The sequence below is a fragment of the Colletes gigas genome, unplaced genomic scaffold (genome assembly GCF_013123115.1).
Source record: "Colletes gigas isolate AHSC1104 unplaced genomic scaffold, ASM1312311v1 Colletes_gigas_Sc00004, whole genome shotgun sequence".
NCBI lineage: Eukaryota > Metazoa > Arthropoda > Insecta > Hymenoptera > Colletidae > Colletes > Colletes gigas.
In genome coordinates this window covers 4051563-4073045 of record NW_025106633.1, presented here as the reverse complement: position 1 = coordinate 4073045, position 21483 = coordinate 4051563, and the positions used below count along the sequence as shown (strand labels likewise).

Below are 21483 nucleotides of genomic sequence, written 5' to 3'. Positions count from 1 at the left end.
TCACCATCGCACGCAAACAGCGTCCTGAAATTTCAGCGAACGCCACTGTTTTTGCGTCAATCTTAACCTCTCGCACTCGACAATTATTTTCACGTTTCGTTCCGTCAACTCGGTAATTGAAAACAAAATTCTTCGTAGAACTTTCGGTTCGTTACATTTTCTATTAATAGAAACAAAATTAATATATTACAAACTATCATAACTTAAAAATTGTCACCGATATCGATCGACTCGCATTCGAAAGTGGTGCAACGGAGTCACAAATCAACTTCCTACCAGAATATAAATATTTCCGCGTGTGCTTGACTTCCCAGCACCTCTGGACATAAAAATCCCTAGTACCTCTTCTCGCCAATGCGTCATAATCTAAAAATTGTCGCCGGAATCGACCGTTTTGCGTTCGAAGCATAAATCAACTTCTCAGCGTATGCTTGACTCGCGATCACCTTCCAGCGTAAAAATCCGTAGGATCTCAACCCGCGAATGCGCGATAACGTAAAAATTGTCGCTGGAATCGATCGTTTCGCGTTCGAAGGTCGCTTAACGGCAAGTTCGCGGGTCAAAGATCGCGAAACAGTTTATTAGCCGGGCGTGTTATCTGGTATCAGCCATGCGAGGTACACAGATAGTCAGCCGTCGGTGCTTAATGCGCGCGACTCGTTCGTGTGCGGGTCGGAGCGTGTACGAGGAAACTGGTCGCCGCGGTTCGCTATGAATAGAATTAATGGACGTTCATTCTGCGCTTAATCGATGCCAAAGAGGACTGTAGGACCGTGAATGACGAACCAAGATGTTCGATATCGGTTGCCGCCGCAAGAATTTTAATTGTTGCTGGCAACGGACCGTGTCTGTCCAACGGCGATCGAATTAGCGGTTGCCCGCCGTTGGCTTTTCCACGATAATCGACGATTTATCGTTCGATTCGGGCCCGATGGCTGTCCAGCGTTAACAGATAACGCCCGGCGAGCGTCGCGCCGCGAACGGGCTGCTTCTCTCACCGCCTCCTCCCGATGACTAACTGTACATCAACGGTGCGGCTCGCGTACTCGCTCGATTCCAACCCGAAACGAATAGCCGGACGATCCTGGACTCCGCGCGGACAGCCACCGACGGCTTATAAATACGCGAAAAGTCTATTAACAGACATAAATCGCGCAAAAACCGTCGAGCAATTACGACTCGCTCCAATTCGCTCGGTATTCGCACCCTCCAAGTCGATTAACCGGACTCCGCGTACTTCCAGACGCGTACCGTTGTCGCGAATCGAGGCGATATCCTTCTCGACCGCAAGAAGCATTGAACTCGACGATTCCTCATACCGTCTTTCCAAACCCCCCTGTGTCCCTAGAGACGCGAGTCATGCAAAATCTACGTCTTTTCAATTCCCTTTGCAAATATTTCGTTAATGATGGTAGAATAAAGCAAGTGACAACCGGTCGATAGGCGATGGCGAAGTCACGTATGCGTGACAGCGGCCGTCGAGGCGACGACAAGACCGAAGCAACACCGTGAGAATCGACTATACGCAGCAACGAGGAATCGTTAGCGGCGGCACACTCGAAAGCCTCTTTCCCATAGCACCGGTAACAACCAAATTCCAAGCTGACGAACTCGGCCGCTTCTTCTTCTTCGTCTGCTCCCCTTAATCATCCTCCATTTCCTGCAAGCTCCGCTACGCCCGCTTGTTAGAGCGGCGCAACGTTGCTCATAGTCTGCTGAACGCGCCAGGAAAGACATAAATTAAATTACCACGGAATCGAGTGCCCGTAGGAGATAATCCGCGAACTCGGAAACTGATGATTTCGCGCAAACATGGCGGGAGAAACACCTAACGGAGGAAGAAACAATCCTCCATTGTCCCTCGTACGAATCAAACGAGTGGAAATTAAAAAGTACCACTCCCATACTAATGAAGTGTTCCAAAGATAAATAACAGATTGCACCAGACGAATGCTGGTGAAACATAACCTCGATTTTCATTCGAATGTGAGAGTCCAACTTTACGGACGAACAAAAGCGTTCAAAGAGAATAATTATCGGAAGCAAAAATTTCCTGGCCGTTTTTCTCTGCGCCTCATTGTCATCGAGGTCATTCGAGCCATCGACATTGTCCTCAGGTGTCGGGGATTACCGATGACCGCGGTGCAAAGCGCCGCAGAAAGCCTGGACGCGCCTTTCTATTGTGTCAGCGGTCGACGAGGTCAGATTTCGTGGGGCAACCGCAACTTAACCTCTTTATTCTCGCGGTGATACGACAGTGATTAAGAGAAAAGAACGCGTCAATTAACCTACTAACCGACCAATTAACTGGCCCCCGGCCGCAAATGGGAACAGCGACGTTTCGAGGCTCCGCGATAAATTTAACCCGAACGAAGGGCTGATTCTCGTGGCGAACGAGAGTCGTTTAGAGGCTCGAATTAAAATTCGACCCTAGTTAGAGCTGCGATTGTTACGCGACAATGCGTCTCTCGATGATTCTCGTAAAACTGACGCTTGATAATAAATTGACAGGTTAATTCGCGTCGTTAATACTTCCATACTTCTCGCTGCGTCCCGATGAGGATCCAAGACTAAATTGTCGCTCACGAACTCGCTTTAACTGGCCGTACAACGCCATTATTTAACGGCCAATAATCCACGGTAGACTGTAATTAGCGATGGCTGACACCGAGCAAACTCATAGGTGTCTCGTGACGCGGTCGTCAAATTAATTAACCCGTGATTGAGAGACGACTTTACGACAGCCTTGGCTCGATCGACGAACCTGCAACGACGAGTTGCAGAGGCGTTCGTGTCGCAAATGAACGAACGAGCCGCCATTCTGGTGAAATTGTATCGTTACGGGGGTCATTTTTAAGCGGTTGGCGGAACTGAGTCGGTGGCGGGCGAGACTGGGTGATTGGTAAAGAGAAATTCTTATCTAGATAAGAATTTTTTTAAATTATATGGTTACTGATTACTTCTTGGTTACTTTAACAATTTCATTAAGTCATCATGAGTTACATTTGTAATCCTCAGTGACACGTCATTTGTAATCTTTCAGAATTAATCATGTACCATTATTCAGTAAACATGCTCGTGGATTGTGTTTTGTTTAACACTGTATGTCCCACAGGACCTGTCCATCGGTTAAACTGTCATAAATCACGACATCCTACGCAAGTTTTAAATATTTTTATTACTCAAGAAATTGACATAAGATTGATCTATCAATCTCCCATTAACGCTATAAGGAGGGATAAAAATCCCTCTGCCCGTAACCCAACATTTTGCATCGAAGAGGAAACCAACAACCATGTAAGAGGGAAGTCGACTCTTAGACAAAATTCGTTCCTGAAGTATTTACTCGGCGTTCAATCATTCAAACTACGATTCTCCTTCCCCGAAGGCTGCTATTTGCTGGAAAGAACCGCCAGGAGAAATATCGTCTCCCGAAGGCGTACCGGGAGCCGCACGATCGACATGTCGTAGGATTCCTCTGTTTCTATTTATTTACGTTCGTCGGACGGGCCGAAAATGCGCGAGCATAAATTTTAATGGGCTAACGCTAGGCCTCCGGAGCACTCAGCGAACCCCGTCACGTAGAGATCCCGGCACGTGTTTAGGAAGTCACCGAAGACCAGAGACCCGCGAGCATTATGAAACCTCGTCGCGACTATGAATGTTAATGGAGGCTTGCCTGCGCCCGACGTTTACTATCGCCGTTGCAGAAAGTATAAACACAACGGCCAAGTGCATCCGCGCCGCGATTTCTCGTCCCCGGGGTTTCCAGTATTACCGCCGCCATCTTGCTTCGGGGGGCCCTCCAACAGTTTCCACGAACTGTCATCGAAATCACCGCGCACGTGCTCGTCGACCGGACGCGAAGCACTTTTCGTTTCGTTCGAAACTCACCCTCGAGACGCGCACTGTCGCCTCGAAGAGGATTCCCAACCGATTGACGTTTATAGACCAAAGCAAAGGACGTCGGGATGCAAATAATGTTTTTAAGAGATTAATAAAAATGCCCTGTTCATAGTGGAGTAATGTAGGTTTGAACCAGATATACTTGACTTGGACCTTCCACAAATAGGAGTTGAGCACATCACAAAAAGTAGGATACACTTATGGTCAGAAAGATGATTGTAATTAAATAAATTACTAGCACGAGCAGGAGGAGGATGTAAAAATTTGTATCTACTATTGAGGAGGATCAAAATATTATCCCCAAATTTGTTTGGTAGAGTGTCTCCTCTTTTTGCGACTATTGCTAATCCTTTCGTTCGATTATTACGGACTAGAAATGGATATGATCGTCGATTCTATTTCTCCAATTGCCCAAAAGGTGAATGAAGATATTGGAAGTGGCTGTGAGTCGAAAGGAAATGCAACTACCCGGTAATGGAGAGGTCGAGGATAACGGAGCAAGCTTAAAATCCGCGATCAGTAGGTCGTCGCGCGTGTCTGACCGCACGGGGAACACCAGTCAGCGACAGTTTTATACTCTTTGCTTCTTGACCTTGCCCCAGAGAGGCCACCGATCGGAACACTATTCGAGGCATGTAGGGTAGAGCAGTAGTTTCTTTCTCGCCGCTGGACGCTTAACGGTCACGGTCCAGGCCGATCGACCGTGTATCCTTGAGGTATGTATCCCCAAGCGACCAGCGCTAGGACGATCGACCATTTTATTTTTCTACCTGCGTCCTCTTACCATGCCCAGAATTTGGCGAGTTCGTCAACCTTGGTCCAAATTCTAGGACATCGACTTCGAAGGAACCATAGTCCTCCATAATTCCACGTGGCATAATTATGTCTATGATAGATAGGTCTGTAGCATTGCTTGATTACAACTCTGACAGGGACTATGTTGAGTCCAAAATAGATCTCCATTGAATCTTATTCTTGATCTATTTTGAGTTATTGCTTGACTACAACTGTGTCAAGACTATATTGAGTCTCAAATAGACCTCCCTTAAATTTTATTTTTGATTTATATTAGGTCAATTCTTGACTACAACTGAGTGTCAGGACTATGTTGAGGCCTTCATTAAATCTTATTCTATTTCATTATTTGGCTAGAACTGTGACAGGGTTATGTTGAGTCTAAAATATGTCTCCATTGAATCTTATTCTTGATCTATTTTGAGTCATTGCTTGACTACAACTATGTCAGGACTATGTTGAGTATAAACTAAGCCTCCATTAAATCTTATTCTTGGTCTACTTTGGGTTCTGTTCGATTACAACTGTGCTTATGTTGAGTGTACAATATTCTTGCATTAAGTCTTATTATTCTTGATCTATTTTGGGCCCACAGTTGAGTCCAAGTGAACACCCAGTTGTGTCTGCGTTACAGCAGTATTGGGCCCCCGTTGGTGCGTGTAGAACGACCATGGTAGACCCGGTTTGGATCGCTGCTAGGCTTGTGTTAATTCTCGGTTATGGCTGTTTGACGTCTACGACGACCGCAGTTTAGGTCTGGGTTAGGTCGCGAAAACCGTCCGCCGGATATGTTCCGCGTGCTCGCGGTCAACCGAGTTCTCGTTCCTCGTTGCCCTGAAATATGTGTCAGTTTTTGCGGGCGCTCGTGCGCCATGCGGGAGACGAGTAACACGAGATCACGGCCCAGTTCCTCAGCAACCGCGAGGGACACGCACGCACCTCTATTCCTCGCTTGTTCCTCTTCGTCCGCAGCTTCGCCTCGATCGTTTTGCTTTTCCTCTTTACACGCCATTCCGTTCGCCTTTTTCCCCCTCCTCGGAGATTCTTGCGCGCATTGAGACGTCACGCGTTGCTACTCCCGGGCGCAATTGCACCCAAAACTATAGAAGCTGCGCTGCAATGGCGGACGAAGACACTCGGTCGAGTGAAAAAGTGTGGGTTCGATAGAATTTCCATAAAATCTATTTGGTCTTACGGAGAGTGAAATATCAACGTCGTAAACTGCTTGGATAGGAATACGAAGACGAACGTGCTCCCATAAAAATTCAAATTTCATTCTACCGCGTGTCCTTACGGAAAACTGGAAGCTCGATGATCTTAGATTCCAAATTCTGGTGTTAAAGGTCATTGCATTTAAGTATGTCAATGTTAAGTACAACATCGAAAACTTTTTACTTGAAATATCGTTGACTATATAATGCCCAAGAAAAAGAAATTCTCAACCCGGAAAATCGTAGTAAGGAAGCGTGCTTTGCTCGGGACACCCGGTACGTGCTTGTCGGGTTACGTAAGAAGCTCGATGGAAGCCAGTTCCGTGTCTGAAAGCTTTCGTTTTCGATTGATAAGCGCGCCAAAGAAAAATTGAAATCGAAATTCCGCCGAGAAAGCGCCTGGCGGGGACGTGCTCTATGGAAGGCACGGGTGAAAGGAAAGAAAAGGTAGGAGGTCGCTGAAAGGTTAACGTGCGTTCCTATCCTCGGAAACAAGAACAATATCGATGCTCGCGATTGTGTTTCGAGTCCCTCCCCTTTCGGTTACATGGTTCACCCGCTGTCGGAAACTTTCTCTCCGCAAGATACGCGTGTATATGCCTTCGGATATGTTACCAAAGAATCCTTCCTCTGATGGAAACAGACTTGGAAAATTGCTTCCTGGACGCAGCGTCTCAGACTTCTCAAAAGTTGTCAGAAGTCGGGTCTCCTTGTTGTTCAATTACTCTTTGATGAAAGAATATTCCTCCACCTCCAGGATTCAATTTGTATTTTTCGAGTACTTTTGGTTTCTCCACCATCTGATGGCCTAGATGGTCCCAACAACCTCAGTCGCTTGAAAGCTCTTGTGGAGATTTGAATTGACCAAATGGGTGACTCTAATGCAACGCAAGGGCTGTTTACCTTCTTCAAAACAAAATGATGGAACGATAGGAGTCGTGGATCTCAGGTTACACCACTTATGTTAAGTTCGAAATCGATGTCTGGCAGATTGCAGCCTTCCCTCGTGGTCACTTGCACCCCATCGATCATCCATGATCTATCAGCGATTGAACGACGCGGTGGAGGCAACGGAGGGTCGTTCAGTCTCGGAACGAATCACTTCGCCGGGCAAACTCGCCTGCAGCCCCGACTTCCGGATACGAAATTGCTGTTTGCGTACCACTCCGGAGCGCTAGGATGATCGTGTCCCCTCCGGTAGTGACTTCCAGTGGCGCGGCTCCGCCGCTAAGTGGAAGGAAGAGGTGGCTCGCGTGCATTTTCTCCTGCAAACAGGAACCATCCTCGGGACGGAACCGATGCTCGGAGGCCCCTTGGTCGCGTGACCTCGCGTACTTGGAGGCGTTACCGAGTCGGCTCGGATCGGGCAACCTGATTGCAAGGTTCGGTACACGGCCACCCACGCGCGAGCCTTGCGATCGGAGGCAATAAATTATCGGGGAGGGGTCATCGTAACGTTGTCTCGTAATTCTACCCCGATCGGCGCGAACGCTCGCGGCCTGGTTCGCGATTGATAATTGTGGATCGCGCCCCGTTGTTTTCGGACCACGTGTAATTTTTCCGATCGGCAGACGCCACACGGAACACGGTGATCGAAAGGCTGCGATCCGCTCGGTTGCTCGGTTATGGCACTCTGACGTGTGTTCCAATCGTTGGAGATAAGTGGGTGGCGATTGTTGACTAGGTGAATTGTTGGTTAGCTGGACGGGTGTGTAAGTGGACAGGTAGATGGATGGATAGGTGGACAGGTGGATAGATGGATAGGTGGGTAAGTATACAGGTGTGTATGAGGATAGGTGGATAAGTATACGAGCCTACACGGGGATAGGTGGATAGATTAATCGATAGTTGGAACGATAGAGCGTACAGAACATTATGCAATTGACAAGCAGGTGCGACAGCGGAAGAAAGATCGCCGGAAACTTTGTGTCGCCGAATTCTGGTCCCGCATACCGGGTCATTGAAGCGGACTATTGGGCTTTCTGGGTCGTTTTTTTGGGCAATTTGTCGCGTTGGCACCGATTTCCGAGCAAGGAAATCCCGTGGATGTTTCGCGCGGTTTTTGTTCGGCCGGACGGTTTTTATCGAGCCCCGTATTTCAACGAGAGACAGGAGACGCTGGCTGTTCGCGACGGAACGAAGTAAAGCCGATATCCGATTCCCCGACCCTGTTCCCCGGGACGATAAAAGTGTCATCACCGTGACAGCGAATCCTTTGGTCCCCCGACGAGACGAGGAATCGATTCTTCGAGTCCTTTCACAGCCCTTCCGCTGCTGCGAGCCGGATTCAATAGAAGCTGTCAGGTGGCTGGATATAACAGTTGATGTTTAGCATTCTTGGACACAATGGTCGACATTATAAGAGAATATTCTTTGATTAATTCTGGATAGAAAATGTGGACCAAAGGGAAGAACGCACAATGTCTATCACAGGTTCGAAAACTTCGAAGAGGCTACTACTACTGAGTTCTAGGATCAAATACATAAGGCCTGACTACCTATTCGAACTAGATTATACAGAGTTCAGGGGTTTCTTGAATTGTTACATAACAATTATTAGGTAATGTGAATAACAATATCTTCGTGGAAGTACTACCAATAGATTGATGAGGATCTCCCGATTAAAACGAATACAAACACGGCCTAATTCGGACCATTTTTAATTTTACTTTTTTCGAATCGTTTTTCAACAATTTGAGATTACGTAAAATTAAAAATTGTCTGAATGGGGTCGTGTTTGTACTCATTTTCATCGAGGGAGCCTCAGTAATACACCCGTAACAATTTCAGGAAGATACAATGACAAAAATTTCTACTATTCACTAGTGAATGAAATCTTATATGATAGAACGCTTGCTAAAACCTAAGACGATATCAATCATATTAGTTCTCAAATCGTTCAATGGTTTGACTAGCCCGGAGAAAAATCGTTTCAGTTATCCGGGTAGTTCCTTCTACTACAGTTTCTGTCTCCGAAATGCTCGAAACACCGGTGCAAAGCGTTGGTGCGTGGCGTTCTGCGTCTCGCGCGGCCGTTTCGCGGAACACGCGGAAAAAGGAACAGCTGTCCGCGATAAAGCGCCAGAGTCTAGCGGCTAAACGATATCTCGCGGTTTTACTGCCGTTGCGTTTCTTTTATTTGCATAATAGTCGCTGATGACCCGTCGTAAAGGCGATGCTCGCCGTTTACGCGAGCCCCCTTTCTCCTCTCTTCGGTTTTCGTTTCACCTTTCCTTATCCTCTCTATTCTTCCGTTCCGGCGAGCGCGCCATCGCTCATCCATTCATACGAGTCTTTTTTTCTCCCTCCTCATCGACGGGATCGACGTTTCCAATAGAAAGTTGACGATTTTTAATCGGCAACCCCGAGGCCCGCCGGGCACGCGTAATGTTTGGTATTTATCACGCTCGTACGCTGCCCGATCAATAACGGAACGATATTTAAAGCGAGCACAGCAGATCGTTTCGGTGTCATTCCATTGGCGTTCGTTTTACGACGCCTATTCCGTTCACGACGACCCGTTTTCGATCTACGAAGTATGGACGAAGTTTTCCCTCATCGGAATCGAATTCAGGATCCAATTTTCTCTTCGTATCTCAGTCGACGCGAGGAACAAGCTCCGTGGAAGCCATACTTTGCAATAAGAACATCCATAAGCCTTGTTTGGAATACATCTTGTGCATAAATTTTATCCTTCCAATGCTTTGACGTTAAGATGCATTATTGGATCGTTAGACTATAATAAATCTTGCGATGCCCCGAAGTCACCATTACGTCTAATGAGAAATTACCAACTTTCTTTGACGTGCACGGAAGGGAAGAGTGGAGGCTGACGTCTCCGCAAACTTTCAAACGTTTGGATTTCGCGGAGTTCGGGTCCAAAGATGCGCACGATCCGTCGATATTTAGGGTGATGAACTAGTTCGGCCCGAAATTGGCAGACGCGTTGGCAGACACCAGCCCAGGACGCGTTGACCCCGGTTTACCAGCCAGTGGGTTAATAATTCTCGAACGAACGGGGCACGTTGGTATTCATTACCTCGACGCCGACTTAATTAAAAGTCTACAGGCTCCACCTTCCAAGAGACGAAGAGATTCAAAGATAGCCACGAGCTCTGCTGCGAGCTAGAAGTACTGACCTCTCGACGGCGCGATATTACGCCGCATTGAATTCAGGTTACCGCGCCAGGGGGACTCATAAGAGGCGGGCGCAAAAATTGTGAATCCCGTGAAAGGTTTCTAGTACAAAGGCACGGCTGAACGGTCCAGTGCGATCGCACATTTCATTAAACCGTTACGGTGTGACGAGCTCCTCGGCCGGGACGCCGGAACAAAGTCACAAATTTACGCCAGTCGGCTCAATTTTCACCTTAACGCGTCTGTCTGGACCTGGAATCGCGAACCTGACCGTCCAAGGTTAAGACTTGTCCTTTGAGTCCAGTTATTACACTACTCGTTTCACCCCTTTTGGTATGCTCTGCTCACTTTATAAGCTCAGACTGTCGAGGAAGGCTTGTTACGATTGATTAATTAAATAGAACTGTCGTTTGAGAGGTGTTCGAACGTCGACGACGAGAGTGAAAGTGCCTCGGAACGATTTGGTCGTTGGAATGAAAAGCATCGTCGGTTCTCGAGCCATAAGTGGCTAGGTACGGTCCGTCGGTTGATATTCTCCTTTATATCTCGCTGTTCATTCTTCGATCCGGAAAAAGCAACGAGATATGTGGGTCACAACACCGAGATCGACTTATAAAGAGGCTCGGACCGTGCAATAAGTCAACTGCATTCAGGTCTCGTCCCCCCTGTCTTTGGTCGGACTGCTTTACATCCGTCTTCCTTCGACGTTCTGCCGAAAGTCGGGGGAAATCGGTTCGCCGGGTTCCGAGAAACGCTCCGGCGTACCTTAAATGACTTATGGTTAACCTTGATACCTTCGGGTGACACGGAATTAAACGGTTAACGACGATACCTGATCGATCCGCTTTCCAATAATAGTTGCCGAGAAACCGAGCCTCGTTAAAAAGTCGGAGCAATTTATTTAGGGGGCACGGCGAGCCAAGTCTTATTTTAAGACGAGAGTCTTAAAAGCTGCCCAATGAAATCAAGTATTGACCAATCGTCGTGGATATATAGATAAGAGGTTGCTTTCTAATAAATGAACTTGCTCGGTGGCCTTGATTTGCGATAAAAATTCTGGTGAAATATGGCTTTTGCATCTCCCTCTATTCAGAAGAAAATGGACAATCCATCGTATGTGCTGTTTGATACATGGTGAATGGCTTGTGGTTAACCTTACCGATTTAGGGTGACACGGAATTAAACGGTCGCTAACAATATATGATCGATTCACTTTCCAATAATAGCACCGCTGTACCTTCGTATCTGCTAGATACTACTGACGCAAAACTACTGACTGCATTTCTCGAAATAATCTTATCATCGAACTCCAATCGCGATAAAAATGTTCCATCAGAATTTTGGTAACAAATTTTAACGATTACAACCCGTCGAGCGTCCGCGTACGTCTCCGCGACGATTCGTAAAGCGCCAGTCGATCGAACGAGTGAAAAACAAATATGGCGGCTGAAGAATCGAAAGTCCCGCCGCCGTGACTGGGAAACTCACGGCGTTCGTTGATCGATTCGGGGATTTAATATCGAACGACAACGGTCTGCGATCGGTTTCGCTTCATTTCTCCCGTCGAGAGGGAAAATGTGACCTCTGGTTCGTGCTTTGGCACGCCATCAAGGCACGTGAGGAACGTGGCCACATTAGGCATGCTTATTAGTAACAGAAGCCTGGGCAGCGCAGCGAGGCGAGCGGGAGAGACCTGTAAACGTATCTGCGCGCGCAGCCGCGCGTACCCGTGCATGGGGAATCACCGGGACCAGTCGTGGCGGCGCGGAAAAGGCGATAGAACGCGGGTCGTGCAACCCGTGCATCGCGCGACGAACAACTGGACGCACGCGTGCCTCCGCTGATGGGATTAGAAGAGTCTCGCTCGCGCGCAATTTGCATGATCCTCGATGATTAACCTTGGACGCGTAACAATGTCCCAGCGAACGATTACGGCGTCGATGCACGACAGTCGTACGAGGATTATATCGTTCCAGCGTTCGTGACGTGAACCTCGATGGCCGCTCGACGGGCAAACCGATAACGCGATGAGATCGGAGAAATGGGGGACAAGGATCGACGATCCATCAGCGTTTCTCAACCTTTTTTATACGATCATTGCACCCCTTCAATGGGAAAACTCTATTTTAGCTAAATTTTGATCTTGGACAATAACTACATAAGCTATAATTTAGTTTGCACTTTCGTTTGCACATCGTTTGGATTTTTGCGAGGGACTGATTTTAAACAACGATTTAAAAAATGTCAAAGGGAATTTTTATTAGAATGTTAACCCTGATCCTCTAAGGGGTGGCGACCCAGTTCACGAAGGTTTTGTTTGGAAAAGCGAGCATGTCTGTGGAGAGTTGTAATTGCAGGCTGGATGTTGACACGCTCGAAGACTGCATTAATGGATACATTTCTGATTTCAGGGATCAGGATGCGGTGGATCGGTTACGTGGCCACAATTCTCTGGTGGTCGGGCATCGCCAGGTCCCTCAGCACGGTGAATCGAGGTCACAGTCAGTAATACTCCTTTCGGTGATTCGAGCGCGCGTATTTCAATAGCTAATGGCGTTTCTTTCCCCGCGTCGCCTCCATCGCGAAAATGGTCAATGAACTCAGCCTCTGGCTTTTTATCGTTTGTTTCAACGCCGGAGAAAAATCACAACGCATTCGTTTACCTACCTGGAATAGAATATATTCCGCAGGAATACTTATCGACTTACTCTGTATAGATATAATTACGAACGTTCGAGCATTAAAGTCTCCAATATTTATATTCCGCTAAGAAAGTATTCGTACGTATATTAAACAAACTGTAAAATACAAATAGGTAAGTACATGCTTAAGAAACGTGTAAAACCTAACCTCTTCGGTTGTATTGGGTTAACTCTGTATTCGAAAAGTCGTTAATTCGGCCATCGCTGCATGGCTGCGCCTGAAATTTGAAATATTCGAATCGCTCGATGCATCCAGTGCAGTAGGCCAACTAATCATGCATAAATCGAATAATCGCGGATAACGCGATCGACTTCCCGTTAGTCGATCGCGAGGGAACAACGAATTATTCGAAATCGGGCGTTATTTCTGCCTGGACGCTCGTTTATCGCATCAAATAACAGTTATTTGAGGATCTTGCGCCGAGCTCGCATTATTTATTATCACTTTCTATCGTTTCATTCTTCTTTTTTTTCCCTTTTTCGTCGTTCGTGGCAAAAAGGGGGCCAGTTCTGGTTTCATTACGGTTCGACCGTGTTTCGACCCTTCGTGAGCGTTTTTCCGCCTCTCCCTTTCTCCAAGCGTTTCTCTTTCTTCCTCGCCTTGCCCGGGAGGTTCCTCTTAAATGTGTAACGCCTAATTGGACGAGAGGAACTCGGTCAAGGTGCAGTCGGTCGTACGAGCGTGGGAAAAGAAAAGCGATCGAGGGTGGGGGTAGACGCGACTTTCTTTTCGTTTCGAGGAAGTCCCGAAAAGGAACGAGCTGGAAAACGCACGTCTGCTCCTTGCTAACCCTTCCCAAATTGTTAAAAAATCGGAGGAGCAAAATTATTTGACAAAAAATCGAAGTATTTTATTAACGATGTACTTCGAAAATTTACGATCTATTTCTTCGACTAACTGCACCGTTAGCGGGAGGATAAAGAATTTAATGTAGCCACTTTTCCAACTTCATCGTGCACTATGTACCTAATATTCCCCATTATGTGCCTGAGAAGAAAAAAGAAAGATGTCTTCTTTCATGCAGCGAACGAGTCATCTTTTATTAACCGTTTTCTCTGCAGAAACGCGCCGTGACACACTTGGCGTTGTCCATAAAGAAGATTATTCATGCATCTTCAGCGACTTCAAAAAGATATCGTCGCTAAAGATGGGATTAATTTCGATGTATCGCGAATCGAACTCCATCCGAAGTTTCGCTTCATCGACTTTAAATACATCTCGTAAAAGGCGCGGCTACATTTATCGCGGCTGTAAAGCATTCGATCCAAACGAGTTTGGTTTGAGCCTCGGAATTAATACGCGTAACAATTTAATAAAATAAAATATAAAATAAATACCGATACTTCAGACGTTCTTACTATGTGACCTCAAAGTTCGTACAAGTGTTTTTTAACGCTCTGTATAGTTAGAGACACAGATAACAGCGCTTGATTCCTGGAACATGTGTAGTTCAACAAGTTTAATAAGATCCCCGTGGCAGTGGCGCGGGGGAGTGAAGTGGTGAGAATTAGATCGAGCGATTATCTGATACTTTTTAAACGAAGTCAAACTATGCAATTGTTTCTTCCAGGACATTTCCAAAAGCTCGTAGCAAGTAGTTTGTATTTTGAATTATCTAAATGCTACTGAAGGAACCAGAATGCTACCACAAAGTCTGTTTCGTCGACGAAGGCGCGTGCCCCAAAAATTTTCAAAGCTGTTTTTCTCGAAAACCGAACCCCGAACGAAAAATTGTTACTCTACATTTTCGATTCACTTTTTCACGTAAAATCACTATCGATTGCCAAATACCCGGTATACATTTTTATTCGTGTCATATTTTACTTTATAATTCCAAAAAAAGCGTCTTGGCTCGTCTTGTTCGTATTCTTCTCTTGTTAGCCATCTGTGACGTACTTTTTAAGTGCTCCAGTGAACTTGACCCTCCATCCCTAATCGTCACACTTTGGTTGGCCGCCCACCATCAACCCCATTGTTCCCGCGAAGACGAACGAACGTTACCGGCCGATAAAGTTTTTCTTTAATTAACGCCGGGTGCCCTGGGACGCGATACGAGCATACTTCTAACGGAGAAAGCGAGATCGTGAAGGTGCAGACCGCGAACCGCAAGTAATTTACGTTGCCGTGGCCATACGGTGACTCGGTTAACGACCTGGCCCAGGCTTACGTGCTCCTTCCGCGCGACGATTGAGTTTCCTTTTTTACTCTTCCCGTGCGCGATTTTTCCTTTTTCCCCTCGTTTCGCGCTGGCTAACCGACGATCCGGGCGCACACTTTCGCCGGCCAGAGACCCGCGAGCCCCGCAGATTCGATCTGCGCGACGCTAATGACGTCCCAATTACCGGGCCGGCCCTGTACGGTCCGCTAATTAAGGAATCCGACCAAAATCCATTCGCGGCGGACCTGGACTACCGTCGAAAGTATCGATCGTCTCCGTTCGGTGCTCGGTAAACGATTATTCCTCGTTGTGCCCGCGACCTCGTCAGGTCCCAGGACGGTTCGCTGTTAATTACAGAGAGAATTACAACGAAGGCCCTTAAACGGCGGTTTATCACGCACCAGGCGACCGCGGATGTGGGTCAGCCGCGGAACCGTTCGACGTTGCAACAATTCATTGTCTGGGCGAAAATGTATGATCGCTGGAACGAATGCACAGCGTGCTTCAAGATTGCACTGATTCACAGGGCAGAGAAAATCTCTGATCTTTGGAGCAAGGTTGCCTCGAGTAGAAAAGGACTAGGTATATCTGATCTTTGAGGGAAGAATTCCCCAGGCTTCTTCGAAGTAGTAGCATAAATAAAATTACACAATACCCTGTCGAGCCTCCAGGACAATCCTTCAAATTATTTCACAAGTTTAACAAGACACTAGAGTTAACTCATGCTTCAAACCTCGAATCAACCATCTCAAACTCCTAACAACCGTTTCAAATGCAAGTTTCCCAGCACAACAGGACATTTATATCTACTAACCATTTAATGCAACCCTAGACTTGATTGAAATGACGCTTTAAACCTCGAATCAACCGCTTCAAACACCTCCAAGAACCGTTTCACGTCGATCCCGCGTCTTCTAAGAGTACCTCCAAGAAGCCCGACCCATGAAAGCGGTCTGTCTGCCCTGCACAGGTTACAAGATCACCCCGAAACCCTGCAGAGTGCCGGGCGCGGAGTCGAAGGAAGGCACGTGCATGTTCGTCTGGGAGTGCATAAAGTCGGAGGGGACGCACGTGGGCGTGTGCGTGGACACGTTCATGTTCGGTAGCTGTTGCGTGCACAATTCGACGACGAACTCGATCGCCGCGCCCCATCAGCAGAACCACCACCAGCACGCGTCCTCCTCCGACCCTCTGAGACCGACCCTGGCGGAGGCTTTGGGCAACGAGGCCACCAGACCGACGCTGACGTCGCTGTCCAGCTTCCTGGTGACGGACACCAGCACAGCGAGGCCGAGTCACCGTCCATCCGAGACGTTGGACACTTTCGGGGGGTCCAGCAGACCTCACAAGCCTCTGTCGTCCGATTCCGGCAGGCCACAACAGAAGAGGCCGCACTCGAAGCCAACCACCGACCACAAGGACAGGATCCAGACCTCGGCGGTGCCGAATTCGTCGAGCTTCTGGGAGAAGGGCTCCCAGAGCACGAAGAGACCCGGCGCCTCCGATCTGTGGGACAAGGGTAATCAGAGTACGAGGAGACCTGGGACGTCTGATGTCTGGGAGAAGGGTAGCCAAAGCACCAAGAGACCAGGCACCCCTGTTCCCTGGGAGAAGGGTAGCCAGAGCACGAGGAGACCTGGGACGTCTGATGTCTGGGAGAAGGGTACTCAAAGCACCAAGAGACCTGACGTCTCTGATATGTGGGAGAAGGGCAACCAGAGTACCAAAAGACCGGGTACTTCTGACGTCTGGGAGAAGGGTAGCCAAATCACTAGGAGACCAGGTACCTCTGTTGCCTGGGAGAAGGGTACCCAGAGCACCAAGAGCCCAGGTGCATTTGATGCGTGGGAGAAGGGTAGTCAAAGTACGAGGAGACCAGGGACGTCTGATGTCTGGGAGAAGGGTACTCAAACCACGAAGAAGCCAGATGCGTTTGATTTATGGGAGAAGGGTAACCAGAGTACGAAGAGACCTAGTACCTCTGATCTGTGGGACAAACGTACCCAAAGCACTAAGAGACCAAGCGATCTTTGGGACAAGGACTCCCAGAACACCAAGAGACCAGGTTCCCTCGACGTTTGGGAGAAGGGTACTCAGAGTACGAAGAGACCAGGCTCCCAGAACACGAAGAGACCAGCGTCCCAGAGTACAAAGAGACCTGGCACTACGATCTACTGGGAGAACAACGTTCAAAACACGAAGAGACCGAGCCATCACGAGAGTCAGAGTCCCCAACAGAAGACCAGGCCCGACGATAGCCAACACACGGTCGTCAAGGAGAAGGACACCACCCACAATGGGTTCCAGAGTCACCATCAGGGTTTCAAGGATAAAGTGGACACGGGTCACAACACGTTGGTGGTAAGACTGCCCGGGAAAGAGCATGCGTCAGGCGAGGACGAAGGGATCAGGCCTAACAGGCCGAGCAACCAAAGACCGTTCGAGTCGAGACCCGACGAGGGGAAGACCGAGGACGCTGATCTCAGCGGGCAGGAGTCGGTGCATCACCCAAACGTTAATTCGCTCGAAGAAAACGTAAGGATCTTTTTTTATTGTAGGATTATAGGATCGGACGTTCTTTGAGAACGAGATTTAAAGGTGTTCGATGCTTCGCTTCTTGCCAGGAAACAGCCAAGGAACCTCACTCTAATCTGAACTTTATTCACACGGAGCGCCCACAGTGGGCGACGAAGCCAGTATCGCCGAAACCGACCACGGATTTCTCTAAACCGTACTTCTCGATCAAGACTACCACTTATCGGCCCGTCTCGATAAACGACCAAACGAACTCGAGGCCAAATTTCGTATCGAAACCCAGTAGTTCGTACACGTCCATGAAGACAACAACTACCAAGCCGACCTACTCCACTGGCCAATCCACCACCAGGTATTCGACTATGTCCTTACGTTCACTTACGATCTTACCTTTCGTCATCGGTGTCCTACTAATCGTAGAAACCATACGGGCATCTTGGTATTTGTTGGAAGAAGGAGGATTTTCAGGCGACAGCTTCAAACTTTTCTTTCATTCTAGCGCAGCCGGATCCGTACCACAGACCTCTCACTGGCAAGTCACCACAGAGCCGGCGTTCGTCACGAAACAGAGGCCGTCTTCGTCCACGAAGCCGATGAGTTCCCTAGAAACCGCTAAACCGTCGAGCGGCAGCTCTTATTTCTGGTCGGAGAACAGCTGGACGCCGCCCAGGCCGTCCTTGAAACCGCACTGGACGGACAACCCTAGTCTCCTTCAGAACGGCCCTGAAGGATTCCCGCCGCGACCGAGTTTGAAGCCTACGGAACCACAAGAAGTATGTCAGATGTTTCTTCGCATTAACCACTATTCAGACCGAACCTACATTCGTAATTATCCACTTAAGTACCTTGAATTTTTTACTTTAATTTTTCTTTATTCTAATATCTTTGTTGCTTCCTCATTTTTCGAATACCTTGATCGCGCGGCTGCATTCACGCTTCGATAATAACGTTCGAAGAGAATATTCGGATTGTTCGTCGTTGCAAAATAGCTTCGTGTACTCGCCGGGATCGAGGAATTCGTAATACCTCGGCCGTTGACCACAATCGCGACGAGCTTCTTCCCTATTCGAGAGCCAGCGAAACGCTTCTTCGAGGCATCTAATCTGCGAATCGGTAACCGTCCGCGGAACAACTTTATCGCGTTACATCCTCGATCGAGAAATCGATGCTCCGTGGTGTTATTAGATTCTATCGGTACGTAGAAGAAAAACACCGAGCCTCCGAAGAAATCCTGGGCCGGTTTTTGCCGCGGATATACTGTTAATCGCGACAAAGAACAGGTCCCAATGGGCCCCGGGTGCGATTACACAGCCCATTGAACACCGCCGCGCTACAAAGTAGAAACAGCGGCCCGGGCGATTTAGAAAATTAATAAATCAGCGTAAAAGAAATAACAGTCCTGAAAGTATCAGAGTTAAGAGGAATGTGGTACCACCGAGTAAACAGAATATGGGCATCCAGCAATTTTGGCAGACTATAATACTTGGTATTCGTTTCGGTGGGCGATTTTAATATGATTTATAAATATTTTTCTATTTATTTCGACAAAATTTTAATCGATTTCCCATTTGGTAGGGCTAGTGGTTGCCACGTGGCGCTACTAGTCGCAACATGGCTGACGCTGTTCACCTGAAACGTTTGAAGTCAAATATCATAGTTGCATTTGGCTGTATCTTAAATGTATAAAATTATGCGATTAGACTACTGTGGCACGAACATTTTCCATGCGTTCTGTTCCCCCGCAGATCACGGAGTTTCACAAGCCCCTCGGTTCGGCGCACTACATAACGACATCCCACTTCGAGACGTCCGCGAGGCCCAGACCCACCAAGAAGACCACCACGTCGACTACCACCACGACGACAACCACTACTACCACGACCAGCACGACGACGACGACCACGACCACACCGAAACCGGACACCACCGTTTCCACCACCGAGACGACCGCCAAGACGGGCTCGGTGCTGACAGTGTCCGCGGCCGACGAGAGCAAAGGCACGCAGTGCGGCGTGCCGCCCCTGTTTCCGCGGCCGGAAACGAGGATCGTCGGCGGCAAGGACGCGCCGTTCGGTCGATGGCCTTGGCAGGTGTCGGTTAGACGCACGTCGTTCTTCGGCTTCTCGAGCACCCATCGTTGCGGCGGAGCGGTGCTGAACGAGAACTGGATCGCGACGGCGGGACACTGCGTGGACGAGTGAGTAGAGAGAGAAGAAAGATGGATCCCTTAATCCTAATCTTACCGGTATGCTACTTTGGATCGAATTTCAAGTTTCACTGCAGGAGCAAGGTAAAATATATCGAAGACGATTCAGAAAAATTCCCTTCTGCAATCAACGGATCCGTTACCCTTTTATACCAATCTATCAAGATCTTCCAGGAGTTCTAAGCTTCGAATCGTACTTGCAGTTTCCTAATGATACGTGATCCAAAGTACTGGGTAGGATTAGTCTGGCTCGACGAATCTAAAAACCAGATTCTCCCAAGGTGATTTACGTCACACCTTGGCTCCCTTGGTGATGACTTTTAATTAGCGCGGATACAGCCGCGATAGCGTATCGCGGCGCGTATCTTGGCCCCCCCGGTTCCGCCTCTTTCGATCCGCAATTACGTCTAATCCCGTAGCAACCAGGCAGGATCAAGATGCCAGAAGGAGCTTGTCGTTGATCTCGTGTTCCAGCCTGCTGACTTCGCAGATCCGGATCAGGGTCGGCGAGTACGACTTCTCGTCGGTTCAGGAACGACTGCCGTACGTGGAGCGCGGCGTAGCGAAGAAGGTGGTGCACCCCAAGTACAATTTCTTCACGTACGAGTACGATCTGGCGCTGGTCAAGCTGGAGAGCTCGTTGACGTTCGCGCCCCACATCTCGCCCATCTGTCTCCCGGCCACGGACGATCTACTGATCGGCGAGAACGCGACTGTCACCGGCTGGGGGAGGCTCAGCGAGGGTGGGACCTTGCCCTCGGTGCTGCAGGAGGTAAATCCTCGCGATAAATTACGGCTGACCAGGCTGCAGATGTCCTGGATTAGGTGTACCTTGGGGTTTAAGGGTCCCTCGCCTGATCCTTCTACGAGCTGTTAATTTCTTGACCCTTTGAGGACAGCTTGCTCTGATCTAGAACCATCGCTTTTATAGGTTCAAGCGACAGTTGATTAACAAATTGCAAATTAATTACATTATAACGCTTTGGGTGGCTCTGGATTTGAGCACATAGCTCCCTGAGTGGTTTGTGACCTGAAATTTCAAAATATAACATTTTAGAAGTTTAGATATCCCAATTACAATATGGTCAAAAAAGAGTTACTTGAGTTTTAACTTCTCTACTGATCTCACTACCGCTATAACAATGCTGTTAAATCTGTACAGGTTTCCGTGCCTATAGTGAGTAACGATAGATGTAAGTCAATGTTCCTGAGGGCTGGTAGACACGAATTCATACCAGACATATTCCTGTGCGCCGGATACGAGACGGGAGGTCAAGATTCATGTCAGGTACACCTAAAAATTGACACAAGTTAGAATGATGTAAGATAGTTCAAATTAATGATAGTCAATAGTATGGGATGATAGTTGACAATCATATCCAACACTGAATTATATTCCTCACTGTAGTACTCCCAATCTAAGCAGTCTATGACGATCAATAAAGTGAGATGATAATTGACTATCATAGCCTATTTCCAGAGTTCTAATATAATACTGCAACTCCTACTTATTTTTATTTTACCCATTTCCAGAAGATGGTAGTACCTACCCCTGTTACTCAATAATTAGTATCGACTAGATTATAAGTTTAAAGTCTTAACTCTAACTCGATCGTCTTTTTGTTTTCTATAGGGAGACTCTGGCGGTCCTCTTCAGGTTAGAGGTAAAGATGGCCGCTACTTTCTGGCCGGGATCATATCCTGGGGAATCGGTTGCGCCGAGGCGAACCTGCCAGGCGTGTGCACGAGGATCTCGAAGTTCGTTCCTTGGATACTGAAGAACGTGACCTGAACCCGTTTCGTTCGCCACCGTATACAATACTCTGACAACG

General features: G+C 47.9%; 1 protein-coding gene across 1 annotated transcript; it reads left to right on the top strand.

Annotated features, from left to right (window-relative positions):
* Positions 1-12468: 12468 nt before the first annotated feature.
* Positions 12469-21443, top strand: LOC122394825 (serine proteinase stubble-like). Its single transcript, XM_043391966.1, has 8 exons — positions 12469-12550; positions 15881-17445; positions 17535-17797; positions 17945-18218; positions 19191-19642; positions 20126-20423; positions 20814-20939; positions 21285-21443. Exons 1-8 carry the CDS (start codon positions 12469-12471, stop codon positions 21441-21443), a joined length of 3219 nt encoding a protein of 1072 aa, XP_043247901.1.
* The last annotated feature ends 40 nt before the right edge of the window (positions 21444-21483 follow it).

Coding starts and splice junctions, on each gene's coding strand:
- LOC122394825 (XM_043391966.1), top strand. CDS start 12,469: ATGCGGTGGATCGGTTACGTGGCCACAATTCTCTGGTGGTCGGGCATC. Junction 18,219..19,190: donor AGCCTACGGAACCACAAGAA/GTATGTCAGATG, acceptor GTTCCCCCGCAG/ATCACGGAGTTTCACAAGCC. Junction 20,940..21,284: donor GAGGTCAAGATTCATGTCAG/GTACACCTAAAA, acceptor TGTTTTCTATAG/GGAGACTCTGGCGGTCCTCT.